The sequence below is a fragment of the Heterodontus francisci genome, chromosome 5 (genome assembly GCF_036365525.1).
Source record: "Heterodontus francisci isolate sHetFra1 chromosome 5, sHetFra1.hap1, whole genome shotgun sequence".
NCBI classification, from domain to species: Eukaryota; Metazoa; Chordata; class Chondrichthyes; order Heterodontiformes; family Heterodontidae; genus Heterodontus; species Heterodontus francisci.
Window position 1 is genome coordinate 117,061,236 of NC_090375.1, and position 22,622 is coordinate 117,083,857.

General features: G+C 43.7%; 1 protein-coding gene across 1 annotated transcript in view; it reads left to right on the forward strand.

Annotated features, from left to right (window-relative positions):
• The window catches only part of prex2 (phosphatidylinositol-3,4,5-trisphosphate-dependent Rac exchange factor 2), a 638,971-nt gene that overhangs the window by 567,858 nt on the left and 48,491 nt on the right, over positions 1-22,622 (forward strand). The window contains exons 36-37 of the mRNA XM_068030918.1: positions 3,050-3,113; positions 3,423-3,613. Coding sequence (XP_067887019.1) covers positions 3,050-3,113; positions 3,423-3,613 — 255 coding nt within the window. The remainder of the gene's footprint in view (positions 1-3,049; positions 3,114-3,422; positions 3,614-22,622) is intronic.

The following is a 22,622-nucleotide window of genomic DNA, read 5'->3' on the forward strand; positions in this document are numbered from 1 at the left end:
ACGGGGAAAGTGAGCATATCCGTGACAGGAACATGGGGGTTGTAGAGGTGGATTGTCACCACCCAGTTCCATTGTGAAGGCAGGTTGAATAGCAGCTCTGCCTTGAGGATGGACAGCGGTGCCTGGTTTCCTCTTTCCTTCAACACTTTCAGGAACTTGATGCATCTCATCATGTTCTTGAACGTCATATCGAAATAGCCACTGCTGGGAAAGTGCTGCGGGCAAAAGATGTCCACAGCTTGGAATCCACAGAATTCAATCAGGATTTTCTTAATGAAGTAGATGCGGTCGATGGGTGCACCTCCTTCGCTATCTTTCACCGCCACCCTAATGGTGTTACACACCCCCTGGTCTGGAGCTCTGTTGTTGGTTGCAGCCATTTTTTGCTTGAAGCTTTCCCGGGACAGGCACTAAATCCCCAACAAACAGGAAAACAACAACCACAGTAGATCTCCAATCCCAAAGGGCGAAATAAGAATGACATTGAAACCCCCCCCAAAAAATACAAAAACGCCACTTGCATGGTCCAAGCCCACTGATTATGGTCTCTCCCCTGCCAGGTAAGTATGGGAGAGCTGCAGCATGATTCAGACTTCTCCCTGCCAGGTAAGTATTGCTATAAAGCTTACATGACCTTTTGAGCATTTGGCAGCTGTTGCCATCCTTCCACTAGGTTCATTCATGATGTGCAGCACCTCTTTATGTGCACTCTGGGTTTTCACCAATGCTGTTCCTACAGCAGTTGTATTTCTTTGGTGCTGGTTGTAGGTCATCTTTTCCTTTGGAGGGAAAGAAGACAATGTTATGGGCAAATGAGTGGTATAAACATTTTCCCTCATATAAGCATGCATTCTATGATGATGAGTTACAGAGGTACATTGCCCATTTATATTAAGTGACATTGAAGACAAGCTATAACCCTTGTGGCAGGCAATCTGAGTTGACAGAATAGTTTTGAGTAAAGAAAGTGCTTGAGTGTTTGCAGAGGTTGCCCTTTGTATAAGTGAGGTTTCTGAACACCCAGATGCTGAGATAGAAAGGGTATGAGAGGTAAGGACATCAGTAAAGATTGTCTGAGTGGTAGAGAATGTGTATTGACAAAAGTGTCCAGATATGCTTTATGAGGTCTTGTGGCCTTCTCTGGCACTTGGTGGAAGTTCTTGGGGTGGTAGAGATTGCACTGACTGCCTCTGCTATCTGGTCCATAAAATCTGAAGAGTGCTCCTGTGAAGTTTGTTGCCCTATCTGCCCAACAGTCCTGCACTTTTGACCTGAAACCTGCCAAAATGACATTCAGACTTGGCCATTTTGACAGGAGTCAGAGCCAGAAGAACAAGACCGGACTGAGGTGGGGTCAGCAGAAGGCTAAGTTATAAAGATGGAACAAGGCAGTTTTTGTGATGGTGAGGATATAGGAGCAGAAGTTCAACTCCAAATTGAATAGGATCCAATGGATGTGAGCAGCCTGGTTCAGCATAAGACAGTGGCGAGGAAGGGGATGAAGTGTGTAACAAGGGTATGAAGTTTGTGGCGGAGCTAAAGACAAAAGCTTCAGTCTTCCTAATAGCAGAAGGAAGTAAGACCCATCCAGAATTGTAGCCTAGATTTCCCTCCCATTGGTAAGTTAACAGCAGAGCAGGAATACTGCCAATAATTCACTGCAGTTTGCTTTCGGCATCTTCATTGCCATATAGGGCAGGTTTGGAGCAGGAATACTGCTCCTTCTAGGATTACCGCCGGGATGGAGGGAAATACAGTTGTGGTGCAGTTTCTGTATACCCAAACCCATCAGCCCTATCCTTAAATTCTGATCAGAGGCTGTGTGTTGTGAAATAAAAGACAAGGGAGCAGTAAATAGGAGGCTAGGGAGTGGGAGCTACGAGGCTGGGGACCAGGAGATAGGAGGCCAGTGAGCAGGAGGTAAGAGGTCAGAGAGCATGAGAAATGCCAGGGAATACCTCATTCCCTCAATGGCAGAGCACCTGGCCATCAGGGTTCTGCACCCTGGAATATTCTCTCTAACCATGTTGCTTTGCTACATGTCTTCCCTTCTTCAAAAGTTCCTCAAACCTCCTACTTTCACATATCTTCAGTCACTTCCCATAAATACTGTAATATTCAGTGTTCGCCACTCTTCCTGTAAAGTGCCTTGGGAAGTTTTATTAAGTGAAACATAAATGTAAGTTACTGCTGTTGGTGCTGAATTAGTGTTTAAATGTTATGAAAATAAGCATTAGGAACTAGTGATCAGTAATTCAAGAGCTCATCAAATCCTATGTTTAATTACATTGCTTCCATAAGTGAATTTGTGATCCAGTGCTCCCAGTGGAGGGTGTGGTTACAGATATTGCATTTCACAAAATCATGATTGCAATTTCCTGGGATGCACTCTCCCTGCACACTGGGAAGGCCAGACTCTGGAATCACTCCGACAGAAGCTGCTATCATTAACAATTGAGGAACTTTAACAACTCTTGACTTACTGATTACCAACATTTGCTGCAAGGTCTAAATACACAAGAACACGGCACCAGAAATGCCTTGAGTTGGAGAAGGTGGAGAACAGGTCCATTGTGCCCAATTTAAGGTGGAACCAAGTTTATTTTTTCTTAATTCATTCTCAAGATATGGGCATCACTAGCAAGGTGAGCACTTATTGCTGATCCCTAAGGATAATGGGCTATAAACTTTGTAAGGTCAGAATTAACTTCTGATCTAAACTCTGAAGCTGCAATGAGTTCTGTTGAGGCCCTTCAAAATACTCCAGAACTTGCCAAGAATAACGGAATTGAATCTGGGATTCCACAAGCCAATCTTTGGGATGGGTGCTGCTGATATGTCCTTACAAATGCTGGCTGCTCCCTCTGACAGATATTAAAGACACCATTCCTACAATTTGGGCAGGATGTGTGCCATTCACAATGGGCAGAGAGAACTTCCACTCTACTACACTTCTACTGGAAAAGCAGGACTCCTGGAATTATCTTTTCTGCAACTTTTTTTTAGCTTTTTCTGGGAGATCTATCTAATGGCTTTATTCTTTAAACAGGGCTTTCTATCTGGATAAATCAAATTTGCCTCCGAATTCATCCAAAGCTGCTGCAATAGATAAGGTAATTAAAAGAAACATGAGAATCTTTATATTTAATTCATAAAATTTCATTCATTCACTGAATGGATTAACATTTGCAGATTTGTATTAATTTCTAAAAAAAAAAGATTTTTTGAAGTAGAACCTAATGTCAAATTTTTGTAAGAAAATAAATGTCTTTAATTTCTTTGCACAGTCCAGAAAATTGTATACAGTTGTGGTACTGAATAATTTTTGTTCTTCATCAGCTTCCATACCTTGTTAACTTCTTGTCCCTAAGCTACCTGATGGAAAAGTATTGACTTCAGCATTGTCTGCCTTCTGCCTGCAGTTTATGCGACCCCTCAATGCATTGGATGAACTTCATCGATTAATGGAATCCTTTATCAAGTCGAAACGTACAGCAGCCTGTGCTTATACAGCCTGTAGTGCCTCGGGTGTTGGCTTGTTGTCAGTCTCTTCTGAGCTCTGCAATCGTTTGGGAGCCTGCCACATCATGATGTGCAATAGTGGAGTTCACCGGTATGAGAGCCTGTGTCTTTTACATTCATATTATAAACTGTCTGGTTAAAGTCATCTTTTTCTGGCATATGAGATTTAAATGGAAATTTCCCCATTCAAAAATAAATTTAACTGAATTTCTTCACTTGTTATACCAGCATTGTAAATGAACATTGGAAGCTTGCCGGTGCTGGTGCAGCAAATTGTGGGTAAACACCATTTAAAAAGGGTGATGGGTAGATCGATGGAACCATGTTGGGGTGGGAAGGAAAACTAGCCATGGAACCTATCCCACTAGCTTTCTTCTGTTACCTAACACCATTTCCATGATTTCCTGCCAGAAGGGACGTTAGTCATCTAATACATCCAACAAGTACAGGTAGGCATATTATAATAGGATGAAAATGGTGGAATGTCCTACAATATATTTCTCATCATTTGACCCTTTATAATACTGGTACATCCTACAGCCCAGCATTGTTGTTGTGCGCAGTTGTTGGGAAAGTGCTGTCAAATTTTATTAAGGCAGATTGATTTCTGTAGTCAAAGTAACAAATTTAAAATTTCAATCTTTTAAAAGGTTTTTTTATTTTTGGCCAACACTACCAGCCATGCTACATTGCTGCAAGGCAGTGCATCAATTTCTGTTCTCTTCACTTGAAGTGGGCATACAAGCAGAGCTGTAAATGCTGAAGTATCTGTTCGAGGGTGGGATTAGGAGTGCAGGCTAGGGCCAGGGAAAAGTCTGGTCCCACCAAAGACCAACCACCATTGTGGCTGAAGAGGAAAACTGACCTTAATATATTGGCAACCCTTTTTTATATTTAGCTTTCAAGGAGAACTATTAAAATCTTGCATTATTTTTGTCAATGGTAACATTGGCCGGAATTTTACGCCGCCCCAACGGGTCGGATGGTGGCGTGGGAGCAGCGTAAAATTGAGCGGCAGGCTCTGGGAGACCTATCCACCCCAATTCCACCTCTGGACAAGTTTACGGAGGTCAGGTGGGGGGGCGGGGGGGTGGGAAATGGCCCACCCGCCTGAGGCCAATCAAGACCACTTAACGGCCACTTAAGGGCCCATGGCAGTCGGGCACAGGGTGCCCGATTGAGGGCCACCCCTGCCTCCCAACCCACCCCTGTGATCCAAGATGCCCCCCTCCCCCCCAAACAACCACCCTAGCCTCACCAGGGCACAACCGATCCCCCTGGTGAGGCAATCCAAACTTACCCACTCTCGGCTCCATCAGGTCGGCTGGGCTGCAGTCCCAGCAGTGGCCACCGCTCCCAGTGGTGCTGCTGACACTAAGAACTGCCGGCCCTCAAGTGAGTGGAAGTCCCGCCTTGGGCCAATTAAAGTCTGGGGATCTGTAAAATACAGGATGGATCCCCAGGCTGGGCGGAAGCCGGGTTGTCACAGACATTTAATCGGAGTCTGGCTCCCGTCCGCCCACTGTAAAATTCCGGCCGTTGTGTTTCTGCTCGTGATTGTGACAGGTGGAGTGAATGACATGACGCTGTGAAATTTTGGTTTCATCTGAGGTACTGAGAGCTATGGCTAGATGTAGGGGGTTGGCAGAAATAGAAGAGGAATGTTTTGTTAGAATGCCATCAGAGTTTTATCTGGTAGCATAATATGGGGCTGTTAATGCAACTCAAGTGCTATGTGCACTGTCACACAAATATCCTAACTTCCCAGATAAGTGAGGCCAACTTGTTCACATAATTTACTGGTACTCCAGTTACATGACTTGCCCATTGTGAACCCAGCCCCAGTGAGAAAAAGGCAAAGAGGATTGGGAAAGCACACAACAAGTGTTGTTGCATGAGGTTGCCTAGAGGGGCAAAGATACCCGACCTCTGAGTAAGGAGCTCATTGCGCCAGACACAATATAGGACAGCGTCTCAGGAGTGCAATGAGCCAATTGCATAATGTGTGCTACTTTCCACCCCCCTTTGCATTTGTCATCTCCATTGGGATGGGTTGAGTAGCTCAGATATGTTGTAAGCCTTGGGATTCTGTGCACAATGTTGTGGAGACGAGATGCCTTATTTGCTTCAGAACTTGCCATCATATTGTTGCTCAGAGTTTCATGCTGCGGTGCTGAAATGTATTTCTATCTGAGTGATTGAATAGAGGAGAAACACTCTATTGCCATTATAAAAAGACAGTGAGTGGTCTCAAAATTCTAAAGCTATAGCATTATAAACATTATATTAGAAAGGTAATTGACTGCAATGTACTGAAGGGCACCTCCAGATCTGTCTAGGCACAAGAGCAATTCTTCACATGCCAATGGCTTGTTCAATCACACATCTGATGGCGATATGGCATTCATTGTAGCATTGTTGGGCTTCATTGGTTGAAGTTTCTGACAGGTGTCCTGAGCCAAGTTTGAAGTCTTCTACCAGCCACTCCTTAAGTCTGCATGCAGGTCCAAAGAGAACAGGGGGCTTAGACTGTCGTAAGATTAAAGCATTATTGCAGCTACCTCGGAATCTTGTGCACACCTGCAGAAATATCTTTTTGTGATTGCACACCAGCTGCACATTCATGGAGTGGAAGCCCTTGCGATTGACGAATACTCTGGGGTGCCCAGATTGCCACATGTTTGTAGTCGATGGCAACCCTGCACCTGTAGGAAGCCAGTTGGAGCCACAGACCTGAGCACCCACTCATTCTGACTGGTGTCATCACAGGCAAAGTTCTCATAATTTCTGGCTCTGGCAAACAGCCCATCAGTCACCTGTCCTATGCATTTGTGAGCCGCCGACTGGGAAATATTGAATATGTCCATGGTAGAGCCCTGGAAGAATCTGGAAGCTAAAAGGTTGAAAGTGGTGGTGACTTTGACATCCACTGGTAAAGCATGGAAGTTAGGTCCAGCAGGCGCAGTTCGTCTTCTAAAAGCCTGCAGATGTCTGTTACCACCCGGCATGGCAACATGAAGATCTTGAGAAACTTCTGTTCAGACATGTCAAGGAAACTGAGCCTTTGCCGGTAGACCCTGTTTTGTGGGTAGTGCTTCCTGTGAACTGCACCTCTCTACAGGCCTCCTCTCTGGCTACAGCTACAGGTCTAACACCAGGAGGCTGCTGCTGCTGCTGGTCATATTGCTTTTTATCTGAGGTCCAATCTGAAACAGCATAAGCAGCACCCATCCTGATGTGATAGAACAAACCTTCGAAGTGAGGAAAATACCCCCAAAGTGTAGAAAGTCAACTCTCAGCAAATGTACTATGAACACCCTTTCCCCTGAGCAGGTAAGAAAGCAGTAGTGAGTACAGAAATTTATTGCTACATTTCCAGGAGATTGATTGATCCCCTCTATTGGCACTGTGTGCTTGCCTCTCTTTCACTGGCGAGTTTCAGGAAGGCTGAGAAACCCGTGGACTCAACATTAAACTTAGAAGTGAGTTAAAATATTGCTCTAATTGAGTAATTAGCATATATTAATCGGTAACCCGCTTTTCTCGAGGGAGTTACATCTATTCAGCCTAACTCGCTTAATTTAAATACACAAGTCACTTGCTACCCAACACATGGTCAATTTTTCCAGTTTTTACCCCAGACCTAAATTCATGCACTCAACCATGTTAAAATTCCCTCCCAAAATGCATGACTTCACACTTCCCCACACTGAACTCCATCTGTCTTAGCGTTGCTCACTCACTTGGTCTGCCTATGTCACTTTGTAACCTCCTATCCCCATACACACAACCTACTGCGCCTCTCAAATCAGTATTATCTGCAAACTTGTATATAGAGCTTCTCTACTCCTTCATCTAAATCATGAATATATATGGTGAATAGCTGAGGCCACAGTACATCACTGGGGAACATCACTCGTCACATCCTGCTCAACGGAGAACAAACCCTTTATCCCTACTCTGTCTCCTACCTTCCAAACAATTACTTACCCATGTTACAAGGTTAACGCCAATTCTGTGCACATTCATTTTTTCTGCTCATTTCTGTGTGGAACTCTATATATATTTCCAGAAGACATTTGATAGACAACATCCATAGACACTTCTCTATTCACCATGCGGGTGACCTGCTCAAAAAATTCAATTACATTAGTCAGATGTCACCAACTCTTTACATTGTGGGTATACCTACCCCACATGGACTGCAGCGGTTCAAGAAGGTAGCTCACCACCACCTTCTCAAGGGCAGTTAGGGATGGGCAATAAATGCTGGCCTGGCCAGCGACGCCCACATCCCATGAATGAATATCAAAAATCCATTCCCTTTGATCAGCTGATACTCATCCAAGTGCTTTGATACTCTATATATGATAATTTCCCTACACTTGATGTTAAACTGACATGTCTATAGTGATCTGGTTTCTCCCTCCCTCATTAATTAATGGAGTGATATTTGCAATTTTCTTTTCCTTAGGCACAATTACTGATTCAAGAGAGTTTAAAATAATGTCTAATATATTTGTAATTTCCTCACTTGCTTCTTTTAAACCCTGGGAGCAAACCGAGAGGCCCTGGAGATTTGAACTATTTTCTCCATTACCATGTCTTGAAATCTACTATTTTCCTCCCCTTGACTTATTTTTAGGTTCCCTTGTATGGTTGCTTTTTTGTTCTCTTCCTTTCCTAGGAAAACATACAAAATGGTCCCATTCCCCTTTAACCATTATTTATAAAACATTTGTTCTTATCTTTGCTATATCTTCCAAGATTTTTTTCTTGATATTTCACTTCACTTGTTATTTTCTTTGTATCCCATTTGTTGCTTTTTTATAATTCTCCAGTCTGTTGGATTTTCACTGTTCCTTACATTTGTGTGACTCTTTTCATTTGGCTTGGTACTGTCTGTTACCTCATTTCTTTACTGTTTACTTAATTATACAAGTGGAGTTTTATATTGTACCTTCACAGAGGTGTGATTAAAATAAATGCCAAATCAAAGAAAGAGGTATGAAGAGGAGTGATCAAAAATTTTGTCAAAAAAGTGAGTTTAAGGAAAGTCTTAAATGAAGAGAGGGAAGTGGAAGGGTTTCGGGAAGGAATTCCAGAGCATGGGTCCTAAGAAAGAACAGTACAGCACAGGAACAGGCCATTTGGCCTTCCAAGCCTGCGCTGATCTTGATGCCTGCCTAAACTAAAACCTTCTGCACTTCCGGGGCCCATATCCCTCTATTCCCTTCCTATTCATGTATTTGTCAAGATGTCTCTTAAACGTTGCTATCGTATCTGCTTCCACCACCTCCCCTGGCAGCAAGTTCCAGGCACTCACCACCCTCTGTGTAAAGAACTTGCCTCGCACATCCCCTCTAAACTTTGCCCCTCGCACCTTAAACCTATGTCCCCTAGTAACTGAGTCTTCCACCATGGGAAAAAGCTTCTGACTATCCACTCTGTCCATGCCGCTCATAAGTTTGTAAACCTCTAGAGGTGAGGTCTATCATGTCGCCCCTCCACCTCCGTCGTTCGAGTGAAAACAATATGAGTTTTTCCAACCTCTCCTCATAGCTAATGCCCTCCAGACCAGGCAACATCCTGGTAAACCTCCTCTGTACCCTCTCCAAAGCCTCCACGTCCTTCTGGTAGTGTGGCGACCAGAATTGCACGCAATATTCTAAGTGTGGCCTAACTAAGGTTCTGTACAGCTGCATCACGACTTGCCAATTTTTATACTCTATGCCCCGACCGATGAAGGTAAGCATGCCGTATGCCTTCTTGACTACCTTATCCACTTGCGTTGCCACTTTCAGTGACCTGTGGACCTGTACGCCCAGATCTCTCTGCCTGTCAATACTCCTAAGGGTTCTGCCATTTACTGTATACCTCCCACCTGCATTAGACCTTCCAAAATGCATTACCTCACATTTGTCCGGATTAAACTCCATCTGCCATTTCTCCGCCCAAGTCTCCAACCGATCTATATCCTGCTGTATCCTCTGACAATCCTCATCATTATCCGCAACTCCACCAACCTTTGTGTCGTTCGCAAACTTACTAATCAGACCAGCTACATTTTCCTCCAAGTCATTTATATATACTACAAACAGCAAAGGTCCCAGCACTGATCCCTGCGGAACACCACTAGTCACATCCTTCCATTCAGAAAAACACCCATCTACTGATACCCTCTGTCTTCTATGACCGAGCCAGTTCTGTATCCATCTTGCCAGCTCACCTCTGATCCTGTGTGATTTCACCTTTTGTACCAGTCTGCCATGAGGGACCTTGTCAAAGGCTTTACTGAAGTCCATATAGATAACATCCACTGCCCTTCCTTCATCAATCATCTTCGTCATTTCCTCAAAAAACTCAATCAAATTAGTAAGACACTTGAAGTGCTTGAAGACATAGCAACCAATGTTGGGATAAATTGAGATTCACAACGGGTCAGAGTTAGAGGAACAGTGTGTTTGATGGGGGGAATGGTATGACTGCAGGGCCGGAGATAGGGAGAGGTGAGGCTGTGAGGCCATGAATGTATTTTAAAATGAGGACGAGAATTCTAAATTAGAGGCTTTCAGTGACCAGGAGCTAATGTAGGTCAGTGAGGACAGGGATGATGGGTCAATGGGACTTCGTGGAAGATAATGTAAAGAGGAGAGAATTTTAATGAGCTGAAGATTAGGGAGTGCAGAAAATGGGAGGTGACTTGGAGAACATTGGAATAGTGGAATCTGGAGGTTGCAAAGGCATTGATGAGCATTTGAGCATCAGATAGGCTGTGGTAAGGGCAGAGGCACACAATGTTACAATGGTGGAAACAGACAGTTTTTGTGATGGAGAGGATATGGGGTTGAATGAGGCACTGCGGTTGCAAACAGTCTGCTTCAGCCTGAAACTGTGTTTGGTGAGGGTGATGGAATTGACGCCAAAGGTACAGAATTTGTGCAGAGACTGAAGCTGATGGCTTTGTTTTTTTTCAGTGTTTAGCTTAAGAAAGTTAAGATGGTCTCTTCTTCTCCCTCCCCTTTCCTTTCCTTGGACATTCCCTGGCCCATTCCCTCCCACTCCCTTCTCCCTTCCATCCTCTCGTAACTCCCCTTTTGCTCTCCATCTTCCCTCCCTACTTTTCTCATCCCCAACATTTCCTTACTACTACCACTCCTATTTGCCTTATCCTCTGCTCCTTTCCACCTCTCTGTTCCCTCCCATTCTGGGCAGCCGCTTGTGCCAGACTGCTTATTCAGTAATTGTAGGTAAAATCACCAACACAAATTCTTGGGTAAAATAGGTTTGCATTGCAGGCACAAGGCAAAATTTAAAGGCAAGAGGACAATTAAAAATGAGTGCCAGAATACGGAGACAAAATTTTGAAAGATCTGGGAAGGCTCAGAAAGCATCCCAATCCCATAACAGCCTTTGCCAAAGACGGCGGGTGGGTGTGGCAGGGGATTAAGAAGTGACAGATTAAAGTGAATTGAAAGAAAAACGAAGGTGTTGGGCTGAGCCTCCAGGCAAGTGCTTATCCTTATTGAGCACCAATTGGAAGAAGCATTAAGGGTAGCAAGGGCACAGAATGTGCTCTGGGTGGGAACTTCAATATCTATCGCCAAGAGTGGCTCGGTAGCACCACTACTGACCAAGGTAGAACCATAGAAAAGTTACGGCACAGGAAGAGGCCATTCAACCCATTGTGTCTGCCCCAGCTGAAAAAACTAGCCGCCCATTCTAATCCCACCTTCCAGCACCTAGTCCGTAGCCATACAGGATACAGCACTTCAGGTACATGTCCGGGTACCTTTTAAAAGAATTGAGGGTTTCTGCCTCCACCACCAATCCGGGCAGTGAATTCCAGACATCCACCACCCTCTGGGTGAAAAAGCTTTCCTCATGTCCCCTCTAATCCTTCTACTGATCACCTTAAATCTGTGCCCCTGGTAGTTGACCTCTCTGCTATAGGAGACAGGTCCATCCTGTCTACTCTATCTAGGCCCCTCATAATTTTGTACACCTCAATTAATTCACCCCTCAGCCTCCTCTGTTCTAAGGAAAACAACCCTAGCCTATCCAATCTTTCCTCATAGCTGCAATTTTCAAGCCCTGGCAACATTCCTGTAAATCTCCTCTGTACTTTCTCCAGAGTAATTATGTCCTTCCTGTAATATGGTAACCAGAACTGTATGCAATGCTCCAGCTGTGGCTTAACCATGCTTTTGTATTCTATACCTCGGTCAATAAAGGAAAGCATTCCATATGCCTTCTTCACTTTATCTACCTGTCCTGCCACCTTCAGGAACCTGTGGACTTGCACTCCAAGGTCTCTCACATCCCGTACCCCTCTCAATATCCTCCCGTTTATTGTGTATTCCCTTGATTTGCTTGCCTTCCCCAAATGCATTACGTCACACTTCTCCAGATTGTATTCCATTTGCCACTTTTCCGACTACTCAAACAAACCATTGATTTTTTTATTTATTTATTCGTTCAGGTGATGTGGGCATTGCTGGCTCGGCCAGCATTTATTGCCCATCCCTAATTGCCCTTGAGAAGGTGGCAGTGAGCTGCTTTCTTGAACTGCTGCAGTCCTTGGGGTGTAGGTACCCCAACAAAACTGTTAGGAAGGGAGTTCCAGGATTTTGACCCAGTGACAGCGAAGGAACTGCAACATAGTTCCAAGTCAGGATGGTGTGGGATTTGGAGGGGAACTTGCAGGTGGTGGTGTTCCCATGCATCTACTGCCCTTGTCCTTCTCGGTGGTAGAGGTCACAGGTTTGGATGGTGCTGTTGAAGGAGTCTTGGTGAGTTGCTGCAGAGCATCTTGTAGATGGTCCACACTGCTGCCACTGTACATCAATGGTGGAGGGAGGGAATGTTAATGGTGGCGGTTGGGGTTCCAATCAAGTGGGCTGCATTGTCCTGGATGGTGTCGAGTTTTTTGAGTGTTGTTGGAGCTGCAAGTGGTTGGGCCTAAACCACCACTCCTGCAGTGATGTCCTGGGACTGAGATGATTGACCTCTGTCATGCAGGCCCCCACCTGCCAAGAATGAGGCATATATATTTCGCAACATGGACATTAAATTTTAAAATTGTTGCTGGGAAGAAAAGAAGACCTATTACAAGGGGTTGCCAAGCCCCTGATTGAAAGACTTTTTTTACATACTAGCAGACAGTGTTGGAACAAAGGAACCAGTCTCTGCTTCGCCAATACAGAAACAGACGTGATCAGACCAGTTTAGTCACGTGACTAACCGGCTGTTGGAGATTTTTGAATTTGAACTTGCCACAGAGTTTTAAATTGGCAGGAAAAGACCTCTCTCCTGTCTGCTCTCATCTCTTTCTCACGGAACTGAAGACCCATTGAAGACACATGAACCCCAAGAGAAGAAAGGTCTCCTACAGTGAACAAGGTTAAAGAAGAATACTGGGCCCCAACAATAAGCAAGACTGCCTACAATCAAGGACTGTGTAGCGAGCTTGAAGCACAGTACAAACCCCCTTCAGAGATTGCCTCAACCTCTCTACTTTATTTTTCTCTCTTTTCTGTTTCTATTTGCATGTGCATATCACGTATGCATGCTAGTGTGGGGCGTGGTGTGTATCCGTAGGTGTTAACCGAATTAGAGTTTAAGTTTTAATAAATTTGATTTTTCTTCTTTAAACCTAAGAAAGCCTGTTTGTGCTCATTTCTTTGCCTTATAATTGGAAAATGGTGAATAAGGATTCACCGAGAGGGGGCTCAAATCACAGTGTGTCTAAAATTAAACCCTGTTACAATAAGACCAGGTGAAGGCTGAGAAAGACCCCTAGACACCTTTCTCACCTGGTCGCAACAACCTGCAACAACCACAACCATCTTCCTTTGTGCTAAGTATGCCTTCAACCAACAGAGAGGTTTTCCCGATTCCCATTGTCTCCAGTTTTGCTAGGGCTCCTTGATGCCATACTTGATCAAATGCTGCCTTAATGTCAAGGGCAGTCACTCTCTCCTCACCTCTGAAGTTCATTTGTCCCTGTTTGCACCTAGGCTGTAATGAGGTTAGGAGCTCAGTGGTCCTGGCGGAACCCAAACTGAGCTTCAGTGAGCAAGTTATTGCTGAGCAAGTGCCACTTGATAGCACTGTCAATGACCCCTTCCATCACTTTGCAGGTGATCAGGAGTCGACTGATAGGGCAGTAATTGGCCAGGTTGGATGTGTTCTGCTTTTTGTGCACAGGACATACCTGGGCAATTTTCCACATTGCTGGATAGATGCCAGTATTGTAGCAGTACTAGAACAGCTTGGCTAGGGGTGCAGCTAATTCTGGAGCACAAGTCTTCAGTACTGTTGCCAGAATGTTATCAGGGCCCAATATCTTTGCAGTATCCAGTGCAGAAGTGACAGAGCAACATGGCGCTGCATGACATGCTGGGAGTGGGGCAGCACTGTTTCCTAGTCAATGGCGCCTTCCTCATAGGTCAGTATTGCAGCTTGTAAGGAGGTGAGACCCTAGCAGTGTTACTAGTTATGTCAGCTAAATGGTACATGTTGACAATAGGTAATTGCAGTAAATGGCACAACCCTGCGTCTAGCTACTACCCAAACAAAGTGAAGACAGTGCCTTACAGTCATTGCCAAATGGATGCAACAATGCTTGCCAATGTGTTATCTTACTCAGAGCAGCCAAGCTGGTTTAGCTATCTGTTCATTGCACTGTTATGCCTTCTTTCATGCAGTACCACTAAAAGTTTGACCTATATATATATATATTGTGATAACCAGGTTGTGTGGACTGGCCAGCGGCCCTGTAGTAGCTGTGAGAACTATGTCTATTTTGTGGATCAGACCTCGTTAACATAAAAGTGGGCACCAAATATGTGTCCAAGTGCAGCTCTGGGCCAGCACAATATTGGGCTTGGCGGCTGATTCGGCCAGGCATAAGAGAGACCCTGAGGTGTGGAGAAGGGGGTGAAGTGTGGGTGGAGGGGTAGCCTAGGACAGCAGCAGCAGCCCACATTATTCTTGTTCCTCCTGGCCGCACAAAAATTATTTAAACACTTACCTTTCTGGGCCTCTTCTGTTGTTCTATCAGATTTTTCTGAGCTGAGCATGCACATTGGATGCTGCACCCAGCGGGCAAATAAGAAGGCATTGGGGTTATATTTACATCATAGATGTCAATTTGTGAAGATTGATGAGGCTCCCACCTGATTCAGATGGGCACCTTGGTTGCCCAGTGGAAGACCCTGGGGAAAATGATAGTGGAGCAAGAACAGAGCAGTAAGCTAAAACTGAATATCAAAAAGGTATTCTGTTATTTTAATTTATATGTTGTGCTCAATATTGTGTTTCTTTGTGACAGTGGAGCCGGAAAATAATTCAGAGGCCAGGCTCAGATTATGGGACCTAGGCCTAATCTTCCACCTATGCTTTCATGCTTATTGAAAATGATGTCTTTCCTATAATCCAGCTGTTTTGTGTTCTTGACAAAACACTGTATTCAGTAAAGGCTTAATATTGCACTTAGTTGCTTCCTCTCATCAAAGTCCCAAAACAGGATTTGTCATTTGTGTCTGACATTTTGATGAAACTCGGCGCAATGGACTTCCAGACTCCTAATTGACAACTTTGGATGAGCTTTCAGATTTAGCCCTCTTTATTAACCTTCATGCCAGCACAATTCATTGACCACAACTCAATGCGAACAACAACAGGAGCAGTGACAAATTACGTGCAGCTATATTACCTCCTCCATTTTAAGTCAATTTTCTTCATGTGTCATAGCATTCAAGAGAAGCAATTGTTGGCGATAGATAATGAATGGTTTAGTTATAAATCTGATTACGCTATTTTATAATACTCCCAGAATTCAGTGGTAAGATTCGCCTTCTGTGGATTTTAACATTTTAAAGGCTACATTATTTACAGCATTGGCAAATTAATTTAAAAGGTGATTAGTGGAACATTGACAGCATTATGCCCAGGGTCACTGATTTTAAAACATTTTTCTTCAAGTTAATACTTCTGCTCATGTCCAGGTCATCATGGTAACCATAAGGACTGAAAGAGAATTAAAGAAAACTAGACCAAGAAAATCTTAGTGGGAGAAATTAGTTCTCGTGGTGCTGTGCAGCCACTTCGATTCCCAAGCGATCCACATGCCATTCTTCAATGATATCCATAATGAATGTCGCACTGGCTGCGCAGCGACCTGTGATGCTGCCTGGCCCCAGGGAATCAATGTAAAATGTGAATGAATTTTACCCCCATAATATTGCAGAAACTTATTGCAATTAAAACACTGAAGACATTTTTAAAAAATCCCAAATTTCTCTTTTTTGGAACCTAATCATCGAAGTGTTGGCTATTTTTAGTAATGGTGTAGCAGTTCGCCATGGGAGCATTCACTGCACCACACTGTTTATATCAGATGGCAGCAGATAGATCAAGCCTGTCATTGTGTTTGGATTGGTTAACTAATGAGATCTTTATGTATATAAAAGCAAAATACTGCAGATGCTGGAAATCTGAAATAAAAACAAAAAGTGCTGGAAATACTCAGCAGGTCAGGCAGCATCTGTGGAGAGAGAAGCAGAGTTAATGTTTCATCATGAAAGGTCACAGACCTGAAACATTAACTTTGCTTCTCTCTCCACAGATTCTGCCAGACCTGCTGAGATCTTTATGTAGTTGTCTGGTTACAAGCAGCTCTCGTATCACAAATGTAGCTGTTCAGACTGGATTGATTATTGTTACAAACTCAGAGAATTTATTAATGTGAAAATATGAGATATGAACCCCCAGACCAATTTAACAAACTACATGACAAGATTTCACATTTTAAGACATTTATTGTAACAACTAAACTAAAAGAACCCCCCCCCCCCCAATAAACTAAATAGTACTTTGAAAGTAGCTGATACCTCAAATTACAAAGAATGGCATTTTCTTACTTATTCCAACACTTGTAAATCTCACACTACACTTATATGCTACACAGTCCTTTTTGATGACAAAATTCTTTGCAGTAAAAGTTCCAAACTCCTCCCAGTTGCAATGGATTGAATTTCCTGGACATTTTGTAAAAAAACAATCTTCACTCACATCAATGAGCACCTCCAGCCTGGACATCCGTGAATACTGTGATTTCTGGTGATCCCATGGTCCTACATTCCTCCGCAAGCTTTGACTCTCAAAACAGGTTCAAGTCTTCACAGACCTTCACGGTATATCCTCAGAGAGCAGGCAATCCCTCTCTCTCCAGCAGCCATAGCTGGATGTCTTCTCTTACAGCCTGTCTTGAGGCCACAACTGTTGATTCCTTCTCTTACAGCCTGTTTTCCTCCATAAAATATGCTAAATTTATCTGGACTTGTGTTCTGCTCCAAAATGCAGAGACCATGAGTCTGGATTCACAAAGCCACTCAGGCTTTCCATTGTCCCCAGGTCACCTAACCTGGACTCCATCGTGAACTTTTAAAAATCACAATTTTTAAGACAAAATCATGTTTCAATGTCCAGCGTTCATAACACTATCGTATTTGTTATCGTTTTATTATTTGCAAGCAAGAAAATTAACAAAGCTGTTAAAAGAAAGACTTGCATTTGTACAGTGCCTTTCATGATCACAGGTCATCCCAAAGTACTTTACAGCCAAATAAGTATTTTTTGAAATTGTAATGTCGGAAATGTGGCAACCAATTTGCACACAGCAAGGTCCCCATTGAGGGATAAATATTTGCTAGGATACTGGAGATAACACCCCTGCTTGTCTTTGAAATTGGGATGGCAGGCTGTAGGCCTACATAATGCACACAGCAAGTTCCAGTTTTCAGGCTATTGCATTATCACCTCCCATGCAGTCCACTGGCAAACCAATGGCTGCATGAGATCATGTTTTCTATTTCATTTGCTATTAACGTGCCTTTATGGTAATTTTATTAATCTGTATTTTTACATTAGTTTAAATCTATATGGAAGCACTACCGAGGCATATTTATTAGCAGAAAGCATTTTCTGCTTAATTGATGCTCGGTGACTTTACTAAAGCATTATAATGATGTGAATGATCTTGTAACCTACACCAGACAGGAACTTGTAGCTGGATCCCTTTCAGCAGGTAAGGAAACTCGTTTATTTTATGGGGAAACAAGTCCGCATTAATCCTACTCAGAAAAGTGATCCGTAGCATTTACCGGCACTACATTTCTTTCCTTATCCGATACTTCAGTAAGTACAATGAATAATTCATATTGGCTTAGTTTGTTGCGTGGTCATGACTTTCCACTTCAATCAGAGAATTACATTTTGAACAAATGAATTAGATACAAAACAAGTTTTTTGAAGAAACACATATTTATGAAGTATGTATGTAAATATTTTTTCAATATCTTGATTAAACCAAAAAAACCTCTTTCGTTGGCACATTGATGACACCCAGCATGTAGTTTAGGCAAAGGAGCAGACAGGCATCTTCCCATTAGAACAGAGGTCCAAGCTGCTCAAGTGGAGTTTCCAAAAGGTCCTGAACACCTGGGGGCAAATACAGGGGAAGGTCTCAGGAGGAATGCCTATTTACATGTAGGAACATTTGGATAGACTATTAAAATTGGTATTCCTTGTTCATGACACAACCAGAACAATGTGGTGCATCCTCGGGGAGGCATTATGCAAAGCATGGAAATCTTCTCGACATGTGCATTCATGGTAATAAAGCAAGTGTCGGGAACGTGTCTATACACAAGCACCAGTGGCCATGGTAAAAAAATTTTGAGGTCCGTGGCTGGTAATTTCAGGGGTAAGAAATTTCTGTCAAATGGTGGATTTCTGACATTGGGATTTCAGAAATTTCCCATTGGCTTCCCATTGGGATAATAAGTGGAAAGTAACATTCATGCCTCATAAGTGCCAGGCAATAACCATCTCAAACAAGAGAGAATCCAACCATCGCCCCTTTATGTTCAATGGCATTACCCATCGCTGAACCCCCACCATCAACATCGTTGGGGTTGCCATTGACCAGAAACTGAACTGGACCAGCCAAATAAATAATGTGGCTACAAGAGTAGGTCAGAGGCTGGGAATTCTGCGGCAAGTAACTCACCTCCTGACTTCCCCAATGCCTGTCCATCATCTACAAGGCACAGATCAGGAATGTGATGGAATACTCTCCACTTGCCTGGATGGATGCAGCTCCAACAACACTCAAGAAACTCAACACCATCCAGGACAAAGCAGCCTGCTTGATTGGCACCCCATCCACCACCTTCACCATTCACTCCCTTCACCACTGATGCACAGTGGCAGCAGTGTGTACCATCTACAAGATGCACTGCAGCAACGCACCAAGACTCCTCCGACAGCACCATCCAAACCCGCGATCTCTACCACCTAGAAGGACAAGGGCAGCAGATGCATGGGAACATCACCACTTGCAACTTCTCCTCCAAGCCACACACAATCTTGACTTGAAACGATATCACTGTTCGTTCACTGTCGCTGGGTCAAAATCCTGGAACTCCCTTCCTAACAGCACTGTTGGTGTACCTACACCCCAAGAACTGCAGTGATTCTAGAAGACAGCTCACCACCACCTTATCCAGGGCAATTAGGGATGGGCAATAAATGCTGGCCTAGCCAGCGATGCCCACATCCCATGAACAGATAAAAAAAAATCTGCCATATGTCGCCATATTGACTTGCAGTGTTACCATTCATATTCTATAAGGAGAGCCATCCTTGTTCTCAAAGTTTGTCTGCAGGGCAGATGGCTTAACTCTGTAACAAACTTTGTGAAGTGAAGAAAGATCTCTTCTGAGATTGCAGGTTAGGAACTTAGGAGCAGGGGTAGGCCATTCAGCCCATCGAGCCTGCTCCACCATTCAATACGATCATCTACTTCAATGCCTTTTCCCCACACTATTCTCATATCCCTTTACGTCATTTGTATTTACAAATCTGTCAATCTCTGCTTTAAACATACTCAGTGACTGAGCTTCCAGAGTCCCCTGGGGTAGAGAATTCCAAAGATTCACAACCCACTGAGTAAAGAAATTTCTCCTCATTTCTGTCCTAAGTGACTTCCCCCTTGTTTTGAAATTTGACTCCCCAACCAGGCGAAACATCTTACCTGCATCTACCCTGTCTATTCCTATAAGTATTTTGTAGGTTTCAATGAGATCACCTCTCATTCTTTGAAACTCTAGAGAATACAGGCCCAGTTTCCCCAATCTCTCTTCATAGGACAGTCCCGCCATCCTGGTAACAACTCTGGTGAACCTTCATTGCACTCCCTCTATGGCAATAATATCCTTCCTAAAGTAAGGGGACAAAAACTGCACACAGTACTCCAGGTGCAGTCTAACCAAGGTTCTACACAATTGAAGCAAGACTTTACTACTCCTGTACTCAAATCCTCTTGCGAAAAAGGCTAACGCACCAATAGCCTTCCTAATTGCTTGCTGCACCTGCATGTTAGCTTTCAGTGACTTATTGACAAGGACACCCAGGTCCCATTGTACATCTACAGTTTCTAATCTCTTACCATTTAAGAAATACTCTGCACATCTATTCCTCCTACCAAAGTGGATAACCTCACATTTTTCCACATGATATTTCATCTGCCACGTTCTTGCCCACTCACCAGACTGTCCAAATCCCCTTGAAGCTGCTTTGCATCTTCCTTCTTTCTTTTGGGCCTCCTTATCTCAAGAGACAATGGATATGCGCCTGGAGGTGGTCAGTGGTTTGTGAAGCAGCACCTGGAGTGGCTATAAAGGCCAATTCCAGAGTGACAGGCTCTTCCACAGGTGCTGCAGAGAAATTTGTTTGTCGGGGCTGTTGCACAGTTGGCTCTCCCCTTGCGCCTCTGTCTTTTTTCCTGCCAACTACTAAGTCTCTTCGACTCGCCACATTTTAGCCCTGTCTTTATGGCTGCCCGCCAGCTCTGGCGAACGCTGGCAACTGACTCCCACGACTTGTGATCAATGTCACAGGATTTCATGTCGCGTTTGCAGACGTCTTTAAAGCGGAGACGTGGACGGCCGGTGGGTCTGATGCCAGTGGCGAACTCGCTGTACAATGTGCCTTTGGGGATCCTGCCATCTTCCATGCGGCTCACATGGCCAAGCCATCTTAAGCGCCGCTGACTCAGTAGTGTGTACAAGTTGGGGATGTTGGCCGCCTCAAGGACTTCTGTGTTGGAGATACGGTCCTGCCACCTGATGCCAAGTATTCTCCAGAGGCAGCGAAGATGGAATGAATTGAGACGTCGCTCTTGGCTGGCATACGTTGTCCAGGCCTCGCTGCCATAGAGCAAGGTACTGAGGACACTGAGGACACTCACCAGACTGTCCAAATCCCCTTGAAGCTGCTTTGCATCTTCCTTACAACACACATTCCCACCTAGTTTTGTGTCAGCTGTGAACTTGGAAATGCTACATTTGGTCCCCACATCCAAATTATTGATATATATTGTGAACAGCTGGGACCCAAGCACTGATCCCTGCAGTACCCTACTAGTCACAGCCTGCCAACACGAGAATGACCCATTTATTCCTCCTCTCTGTTTTCTGCCTGTTAACCAATCCTTAATCCATGCCAGTGTATCACTTCCTATCCCATATGCTTTAATTTTGCTAACCAACCTCCTGTGGGGGACTTTATCAAAAGCCTTTTGAAAATCCAAGTATACCATGTCCCCTTTGTCAATTCTGTTAGTAACTTCCTCAAAAAAAAAACTCCAACAGGATTATCAAACATGAGGTTGGTCTGTTTTGCTCTGTAAATGTGGGTCCTGGAGTGAGGCTGGGTGAGTACATAATGTCTCAGATGTGATCACATCTGCTTCTCTTGTCTTATTGTCTAAGTTACAATATGATTGGAAGTATCGAATGAATTCTCAGTCTGAGAATATTGTTTGCTGCAAATGAAGTTGCAGTGAACAAGCATGACTGTTTGCAGGATAAGATATAATAAATAAAAGAAAATTGCTCTGCAGAAATGTGTCAAATAAAGCAACAGGATTCAAAGCACAAAAGCAAATGCAGAATAAACTAGTTTTCACTGAACAAAATTAAATTTTGTAACCAACAACAGAAACTGCTATAATATAAACAAGAAATGCTGGAAATACTCAGCAGGTCTGGCAGCATCTGTGGAGAGAGAAGCAGAGTTAACATTTCGGGTCAGTGACCCTTCTTCGGAACAGAAACTGCTACACAGCTTTCAGAAGCCTACTTCTATAGGACAGACCAGGCAAACAATCATGGTCCATTTTAACGTGGGTGAGGTGTGGGTGAGGAAAAGCTGGTGAGAATAATGTGGAAGCCACATGGAACCAATTAACAACAATTTCACATGTATAATCAGACATGCACTGAACTCCAGTGCAGCTTTCCAAAGCTGTCCTTTTTTATTGCTGTGAAATAATAATGTGCATGGCATACTGTACACAGGCCCACACACACTGCTAAGCCTAATGCTGCTAGCAGAGCCTCATATAAAATTGGGGCTATTAATAATCTTTGTCATTGTATATTACCATGTCATTCAATTCTAGTACCTTTACTGACACCATGGCTGATATCAACTATTGCAGGACTCGTCAGGATTAAATTTGGAAAACAGTCACTTGAACAACATTGGTCTTCGGATAGTTCTTTAAGTATATTTTTCAATTATATGGAAAAAGTTATGGTTGTGTTGCTACAGAATAATTACTTAAATTTTTATTGGACCAAAAATGTAAAAATGATTCTCGTAGTGCTCACATAAGACTTAGGAGCAGAAATGGGCTATTCGGCCCCTCTAGCCTGCTCCGCCATTCATTACGATCCTAGCTGATCTGTTTGAGTCTCAATTCCACACTCCCATCTACCCCCGATAACCTTTGATTCCCTTGCCTAACAACAATCTATCTACCTCTGCCTTTAAAATATTCAGTGATCCCACCTCCACCACGTTCTGAGGCAGAGAGTTCCAAAGTCGCACAACCCTCTGAGAGAAAAATAACTTCTCCTCATCTCTGTCCTAAAAGGGCAACCCCTAATTTTAAAACAGTGGCCCCTAGTTCTGGACTCAACCCACAAGAGGAAACATCCTTTCCATATCCACCTTGTCAAGACCGT